This window comes from Protopterus annectens, chromosome 12.part0 (genome assembly GCF_019279795.1).
Source record: "Protopterus annectens isolate FY-2018-M chromosome 12.part0, PAN1.0, whole genome shotgun sequence".
Taxonomy (NCBI): Eukaryota; Metazoa; Chordata; order Ceratodontiformes; family Protopteridae; genus Protopterus; species Protopterus annectens.
Genome location: NC_056746.1, coordinates 887,151,416 through 887,160,693, shown reverse-complemented (window position 1 = coordinate 887,160,693; position 9,278 = coordinate 887,151,416). Strand labels below are relative to the sequence as shown.

General features: G+C 37.5%; 1 protein-coding gene across 2 annotated transcripts in view; it reads left to right on the top strand.

Moving 5' to 3' along the window:
* EYA2 (EYA transcriptional coactivator and phosphatase 2) overlaps positions 1 to 9,278 on the top strand; it is a 970,866-nt gene that overhangs the window by 481,008 nt on the left and 480,580 nt on the right. For both annotated transcript variants that reach the window (XM_044089920.1, XM_044089919.1), the window contains exon 4: positions 7,053 to 7,101. In XM_044089920.1, coding sequence (XP_043945855.1) covers positions 7,053 to 7,101 — 49 coding nt within the window. The remainder of the gene's footprint in view (positions 1 to 7,052; positions 7,102 to 9,278) is intronic.

Here is a 9,278-nt window from a genome sequence, read left to right as displayed (position 1 = left end):
CGACGAATGGATGGGTAACAGAAAGTTCATCCCAGGGATCACTCCAGTTGCCCTACTGGATAGAGGCACTGTGAACTAACATCGGGTAGCACAGTGTCAAGGAAAATATTTTTGGGCTAGGCTTGTAAAGGCTCCAGGGCCATTAGCCTAGTACACACCTATGAAACTATGTTTTTTTAAACAACAAACACCTTTATTAAATTACAACTTATGACATAGGCAATCATACAATTATATAAATGAAAACAAATCATACTGACATTATTTCAGTTGCAAATATTTACATCACTTATAATCTATCCAGTCACTGTCAGTCAAACATTACATAGCTCATTCAAATCCTGCCTTCTTTTAAACCTCATTCCTCCTCTGTATGTATAGTTCCCACATTTCACATTTTTTTCTATGTAATTTGCTCCTACCCTTTTCTAAATATTCCATTTCTAGTTGTTTTATCTTTGTTACTATATTCACTATTTCTTCTAGGACAGTTGGTTTAGACTTTGATTTCCATTTTCTAGTAACATTTTTTTTGGCAGCCACCATTATACTCAACAAGGCTTTACTATGTCTAGGCAATTCTGATTCTGTATCATAGCTCAAAAATCCATTTCCTTAGTTATACCAGTTTGCTTACCCAGTCTGCCAACTCATTACACTCTCAAAAAACATGTTTCCATTTACCTCTTTCTTCCCCATCACACCTCCAACATTTGCTATCTAACAGATGGCAAAATTCTTTGGAGTCTATTTGTTGTATAAAAATACCTATGTAAACACTTCCAAAGATTCTAAATCTCCTAGATTTTGTTGCAGAGTTGTTGTTGGGAAACATACATATATCTCTCCATTGTTTCTTTATGAATTGCTTATCCAATCTCTCTTCCCAGTCCTTTGTAACCTCCTCTGATTGATTCTTACAGTTGTCATGCAATTTTTTAAATACTGTACTAATTATTTAATTTTTTAACAGCAGCTTCTGTTCTAGATTCTACTAAAATCTCTACCATTGCTGGTCTTTTGCTTAGGATTCCCCCTATTTCTTTCTGTTTGCCTATACTCTGACATAATCTCTATCAGTCCAAATAAATTATTAGCCTCTTCCCATTCTATTACCTTCCCTCTCTATTTATTTGTTCCCAATACCTTGGTTGTTTTGCCAGTTTACTCCAATAAATTGCAGCCCCCTTTTGCCTATTTTCTGTATTCCTAAATGCAGTCATCCCTATCAACAGAATCTCTTTTCTCCATTCCTGTATTGGCTTAACTCTTAGAATACTTTCTGCTACTTTATGAGTATAATATTCTGTATTCTCCTTGTTTCTTGAGCACCCCCCATTTCATCATAATCCCTTAGTCCTTGTTTATATGTTAGATAATACACTGATATCTGTACAAGCTGACACTTGTAGCCCTATATGTACTCTGTATTCCTCTATGAAAAGGCTCGGTGAGTGTTCCGTAAGAAGAAACATCAGGCAAGTCAACAATTTAAAATAAAATAAGATCTACTTTACCTGCACATTAACAAAAAAGTTAAAATGATTTGGGAATTTATTTATGCAATACTTGACCTCAAAAGTAAGGATAAAATAGTTTGCATTTTAAATTACTAGTACTCAGTTCATATTGAGAGTTGTAACTGCTTTTGATGTTTTTACTGAGGCAGAAAAATTGTTGATTATTCCATTATTCTTCACTAAATGAAAAACATTGCATTTCATGTTTATGTTTTAATAGGTTAGAATCTATAGTGTAACGTGTCATTTATTTTCATCCTAGACTTGCTCTGTGGCTTATAAAAACAAGACAATGCATTTGTTAAGGTAGCGTTCAGTAGTAATGTTTACTCAGAGACTGCATCTCATTTGGAATATCCTGTCTTAATGTTCTGTTGAGTATGACAACTGTTCAGGGCTAATCCTTAAACTTGAGAATGTAATTGGGGGGGATGCCATGTGTCCTGTTGACATAAGATGAATTAATAGTATGTACCTCTAACTGTTTTGTAAATAAACGTGACCATTTTATTTTAATAAAGTTTTGGCCCCCCTGTTCAACAGACCATCAGCTGCCACTGGTGTTTGTTTTTTATCTAGGATGACAGGAGTCACTCCTGATTCCCCACAAATGTAGCCAAGTACTTTACTGCCTTGTCTGATAGGACATTGAGGCATTCCAGCACAGCATCATACTTGCAGCAATATGGATATTTTGTTTTATTCCCTACTCACTACCTGCTCCCAAACCAGACATGGACTGATGCAAAGCCATTAAGACCAAGATGTCTGTTGGCGCATGCCTCAGTGTCTGTAAGCATGGAATGCAGGACCCCTCCCCCAGTATCACTAGAGCCTTGCTATGCTCCCTAGCATGGCTATAAAGTTACTGAATTAGCCGGCCATGTGTGTAGAACAATCATTGGCAGATAGTCATGCTTTCTTATTTCTGCTTACCATTCAATGTGGCATTTTCCCTCTGACAAACTAAATTTCAGCTTTGTGTGTTTTAAATGTCCAACAGTATTTCATCAAGTAACAAGTTTCGGTAATCTCCAAGTGTAGTACCTCGCGGGCGGTTCTGCGCAGGTTAGGGCATGTCCACAGTGACTGGCAGGTCATCGTACATCTGATTGACATATGTTTCAAAAACACCTGTTATTCAGTTGTCCAACGTCTGAAAACACCTTTTATCCAGCTGTCATTATTCAGTAAATGTTACAAAACCAAAAAGGATTCTGCGAAGTACTACACTGTTAGATTACCTTACCTTCTTATTACTTACCCCTAACTGGGAAAAGCCGAAAGACACAACACAACAACAACTATGTGGAACCGTATTCCATGAAACAAATTGTGCATCTTGCTTTTTGGCACACTTGCAGTTTCCCGACATTGTTTTGCTTTTACACTGAAAAATAAAACTACCTATTTGCTTTTGCCTCATACATTGAAAGTGCCGAGTAAGAATAGCTCTTAATATCAGTTCATAACCTTTAATGTAGCTATGCTTAATGAATACTGTGGATAATGAATTTTAGGCTGAATAGCGTGTTTGTTAATGCTGAATGCGTACCAGCCGGGTACTGTCAGAACACACTTTATACCTGTTTAGGGTTGCCACCTTCCAAATGGCCAAAGTGGGACCTTTTTGGTACAAACATCAGATTCTACTAGGAAATAATTCTGTCCTAAAATCTCAGGACATTTGCCATGTTTACAATTTTTTGTCAGGACACTACTGGACAGGTGGTAACCCTATACCTGTTAAATTGGTCCCTTTTATTTAATAAATGCTGTATGGAAGTAGCGTTTTACTAATATGGCTCCATACACATGGAATCTGTTGTACTGAACACAATTAGAACAGTGATAGGCACATAGATATCTAATTTGGTTCCTGACTCCACACAATACTTGCCAGGGTTGCCTAGTGCCTCAGATACCTGCTTTTTACACTATCTGACCATGTTTATTGATGCTGTTTATGTTTTTATTTTTACATAACAAACACTAACTTTTCACTAGCGTTTCAGTATCCTTGTCTCCTCTCATATCACCTAGCAACCCGCAGATTTGTGCATTAAGTCAAAACTTCTTTTGTTTTGAAAGCGTTAACATAAGAGTTAGTTGGAAATGACAGCTTTTGCAACACAAAAATGGCAACCGACTCAATAAACTCACAGGCCGTTCTTCTCAGCACCCGCAATGTACCCAGTAGTTATGTTATAAGCTTGACTAATTATATTCAGAAGTAAAGTTGAACAAAAACTGAATAAAATTACAAGCTTGACTAAAAGTAACGGTATGGCAGGACCAAAATAAATATTCATGCGGGCTTGGGCGTGTTCGGGGGGGGATTTGCTACTGCGCATCCTGCGCGGTACTACACTTGGAGATTACCCAAGTTTCTTGCAAAGCATGTGCGTGCTCTAAATACATTTTAAGAAATAAACATATAAAAGAAATCCAACAGACCTGTACATCACAAAGCAAAACAGTAGGGAAAAAGGTAAATTTTGCAATCAATTAAAAACACAGAGAATAGTTTTATGTAGGGGCAAGCAACCTAGTACAGCCATTGTTTGTGATCTTTGTCCCCACCTCCTCATTGATATACATTAATTCCAAGACCACTTTCAGAGAAAGATAAAAATAAAATGTACCGTACAGTCAAACAGTACCATAACACAGCCACAAAACAAATCAGACATGCACAAAAAGGCACTTGAGCAAATTAAATTAAATCTAAGCAAAATACTCTCAAGGAAAATAAATACAAGCAAAGTGGAAATGGGCAATAGAAGAGTGACACTCTGTGGCACCCAAGGTATTCCTTTTTGTTACTATGCATGTCACCATTGGTACTTTGACCATGTCATTTGATACAGTACCCTTCATACATACTCCATGACACTCTAACGCTACCCTGAGTATTGACTACTTTCTATTTTGACAGACATGCAAAATTGTGGCATACCTGTTGTGTCATCATGAAGTATATGGATACAGATAATAATATACCATATAGTAGCTGGCTGAAGTCATCAGAAGGTCACCATGCCATTCAGAGTAGCTGAGGCCCAGACCAGTGCCAGAACAATGTGTACCAGGATGCCCAGTTCATAAAGAAGATGCATGTTTTCTGGAATGGTAACCTGTATTTCCTACTGGGGAGGACATCTGGCTGATCTTCTGTCACTTCCTGCACTATAGCTTTCAGATGGAAAAGAGGGTGAAATAAGACAAGATCTTTAAAGTTGTGCATTTTTTATTATTCAGACAAAAATATTTACCTCTCAGTGACCCTGAACAAGAACCGTGAGTTAAGCATTCCAGCTCTTCTGGTTCCATGAGAGACAGGGCATAGCCTGCCTTCAGCAGCATACAAAGCCTCTGCTGGCTGAGCCTCAGAAAAGTAACACTATACTGTACTTTTCTTTTTATCTACATGGGGTCGGGGTGTCTTGTTAACTGTCACCATGTCTCTCAATTCAGTCCCACACTCCTGCCTACTTGATACCGTGACCCCATGTAGAAAAAATGGGGAAAGGGTGGTTGATGATGATCATAATAAATATATATATATGTGTGTCTGTGTGTGTGTATGTATATATATATATATATATATGTGTGTGTGTGTGTGTGTGTGTGTGTATGTATATATATATATATATATATATATATATATATATATATATATATATATATATATATATATATATATACCTGTAGGACACAATTCCATTTTGTACAATTCTTCTTTCAATGCTGACTGTAGTTAAACAGTAACTAGAAAATTATCGTCACACACCATGTAACCTTCTCAACATGTCTAAATGTGCAGCGCTGTGGAAATGCAAAATGGCATGAAATTGTGCTCAGTACTCTGTAGATACCTGCAGACGAGGTGAGGGTGTGCACACTTCACAAACAGAATGCTTACCGATAAGGCAGCAATGCAAGTCTATCATTAATTAAAAAAGGGCCTGCAAAGAAAGGCTGGAGTTTAAGACCACTGTAGCAATTTCTCACTACAACATGACCTACATTCTGTCTTCAGGAATGCTTCATCATTTTTTTTTTTTTTATTAAACTTAGTACACATTATTAGAATTGCTGTAGGAAGTCAACAGGTATCAGTGTATGGGAAAATTAATGACATTCATTGTTCCAGAAGCATTCTCTCATTCATTAAAATGGTATGCTGCATTACTAGTTTTAAATGAGTTTGTGTGCCCTCAGAGTAAACAGTATAAGGATATATCAAGTCTTGCATACCTTCTTTAATCTAGTTCTACAAGATCACACTTACCATTAGGAATTTGTTACGAGCTTTCAATAATCTGTCTTTGTTCAAGACAAGCCAAACATACATAAACTGCCTAGTGCCTTTATTCACATACAGGGTAGTAATGAAGTAATTTCAACACGTCTACTGCACTGAAGGTAACCTTTTTACTCACTCTTACTGGTAATATAAATTCTAATGAAATTAATACATAAAGTATATTAAGTTAACAAGCACATCACAATGTAAAAGAGGTCTGTCTAAACATGGGAAGGGGTGATATACTCACATAAGCCATTTTTAAAATAACTGACTGGCAAGAAAAGTATATATAATTTAATGGGATAAGGCATACTCAAAGCTTTGGACTTGTTTAGTGCTACCTGTCCACGAATGGCTTTATAAAGTAATGACATAACTTGTTTAGCAATTATATTTTACAACTAATGTTGTAACTATTTAGTTCCACTCTTTTTTTGTTTTGCTCATTTCAGTCTGTTAGTAAAAGCATTTTTGTTACATTACTAAATCTGAAATGCAAAGAACATGTACAAAACTCTTCTACCTGAGCAAAAACCTCATCTGAACACCACAGCTCTTGAAGAGGCTGGGAAGTCACTTGTGATGTCAAAACAGTAACGATCATGTGAAAATACTACTGAGGTTTGACTACTATTACAACTGTATATGCTGAGGTGGTAATACACCAAGTAACACTTCATTCTATCAAGCCCAGAGCTACCAACAAACTCTGTAAACGGTAAAAGTTAAAATAGCATGTATTTCAGCATCTTTCTTGATTTTGCATATATTTTGCAAAGATTCATTTGATCCAGCAATACTTGTGGTTAAAAAGATATATATTTTAGAAAGCATTTGAAAAGATGTTTTGTCATACAGTGAAAGTATTTAAAGGTATGAGCTATTAATGGCCTTTATATTTTAGTCCTCGGTTCGATTCCTTTAGTCTCCGTTTATACAAGGTTAACTCTTTTCTTCTCTGTTCCCAGGACATCATTGACAAGAGCTATTGTCCCCACAGGATCTTAAATGGTTAACAAGTAAATTAAATAATTAATATGGTACAGTGTGTGTTCTAGCCTGAAGTATCTGTCACATTCAAAGAGACATAAGTAATTTGTAAGAAAAGGTAATAAACAGTTGTAATGTATAAACCTTGAATGCAAAATAATGTGGATACAAATAAGAATGGATCCAGCAGCCAAGTCCGTGTTCATTTTTTTTCTTTCTATACAATGCAGGCCAGTTCCGAGAAGCTCAGACATTCACTGCTGAGGAGCACACGTCGAAGTAAGTGAACCTTGAAATGTTCTGTTTTATAACACAAAATTGATTTGCACTTTCATGTACAGTTAAAAAGAGGGACATGATTAATGTTCATAATTAATAATCACAAAAGGAAGTACACGTTTCTAAAAGCATGCCTTACATAAAAAATAAACAGAAGTACTCTGTCAAAGCAAAGACATATCTGTACAAAGAAATTTGCAAACCTCCTTCTGTCAAGGTATCATGAGAGTTACAGATTTGTCATAAAAATGTATATTTTGTGCCGGTGTACTGTAGTTGGTATGTCCTGGTGTCCCAGTTTGCCCTCATGTGTACATCCATGGTGAACCTGTATGCCATTGTTTGTATATCCCCGGTGTTCCTGTATTGTCACTTATACCCCAACATGCAATATTATGTCCATCCTTGATTTCCTGTGTGCCCCACTGTCTGTCTCTGATGCACTGGGATGTCCTTATTTGTACATTTTTGGTGCACCTATATGATCTAGCCTCTGTCCCTAATGCTCCAGTGTGCCATAGTTTGCACATCCCTGATAATCTTGCATATCTTAATGTGTGTCCATGATGCCTCAGTATGCCCTAATTTGTAATATATGGTGCATCTGTATGTCCTAGCTACTGTCACTGATACCTAAGTGCACTGTGCATGTGAAGCCCAGAATACTCCACTCTACTCTCCCTAAATCTATGTACCCTGGTGCTACAGTATGCACTAGTGTGCGTCCTTTGTATCCTTGAATGCCTTAGACTTTAAAGCCATATACCCTTTCCTCCCTAATATAAAGCAGATTATGTGCTTGTTGTGCAAGAAAGCCCTAGTCTCCAATATTATGTGTCTCTGATATACCACAATGTTATAGTCTTGGCCCACGATGCTACAGTATATCACTGGCTGGGCTCCTGATGACCTACTATGCTGTAATCTACAAGTCTGAGGGTGAAGTCACACAGACTAGGAATCCTACTACCCTAAAACAGAAAATGAGGTCCTCATTGCAGATAAGGACAATGCATCTCTCACACAGTTGCCCTGTTATTTACTAAGTAAGCTATCAGTTCCGATTATCGTCACCTTATCAGCTTATCCTTGTAAGAATGGCTTTCTTTCAGTTACATGCAATCCCAATGATTCTACTACCTCTTGAGAATGGCTGCACCAGTTAAACACAAGACTACCCCTGCTGTGAAGTGGTGACGTCTTCCAAGCCCATTGAGTCTTGTGCCTTGCAACCTTAAATAGTATCCCCTTATTCGTGTACAGCTCTATATTTGAAAAAGGGTGGCCATTTGCAGTCAAAACTGCCTTGAAGTATTTAACATGTTTTAGCTTGTTTTGCCTTTTGTGTGCCTTAGTGTCCCTGTTTGCATGGCTTCTGTTACAGACAATGGCATTTTTATACCCTAATTTGTGAGAGCCTTGCACACCAAACCACACAAAGCTGTGTCACTGGTGTCCCAGTACACCCTTCCTTGTATATCACAGGTAGATCTGTATAAATCTGATCTGTGCTCCTCATGCTCCAGCACAAATGCATTGTTGTCTCTGAAGTGATGATAGGCATTCCTTAATGAGTGTCCATGAGTTCTATCACAGTATTATTTGTGTCTTGGGATTCCAGAACACCCTCACCTATGTCTTTGACTTTGATGGTCCTCTACAATAGGTTACTGTTAGTTTTGTTTCCATAGCTTGGTATAATTCATTGAATCTTTGACTGACATTGGCACACATCTTGGAATTTCTGGCCCCCATTCTGAGTGGCAAAAATGCCACTTGCAGGTGTATGTCAGGAAGTCATCTGCCAGAATATAATGGCATGCCTAATTTCTGTGTTACCCAGTTCCTGTCAGGGACTTATAAAGCATTTATCTTGAGCCTAAGTTCTAATATTCAATGCCTAACAAGAGTGAGTGTGAAATATTTACTGTTCTCTCCAGTTCTTCTGCCAGGATCTGCACAGGCACACCTCCTGTATTATCTCAAAGATGTACATGATATTAGGAGCTGTCATAAGTGTTAGCTCACCAGTAGAGAAGGTTGGAGAAGCCAGAGATCTAATCACTTGTGGAAAATGGCATCTGTAGAGGAATTCATAGCAGGGATCAGGAGCAGGAGGGGTCCATTCCATGATCCCAAGCCAAAGTCCGATAGAAGGAGAAAGTAAGAAATCTGGA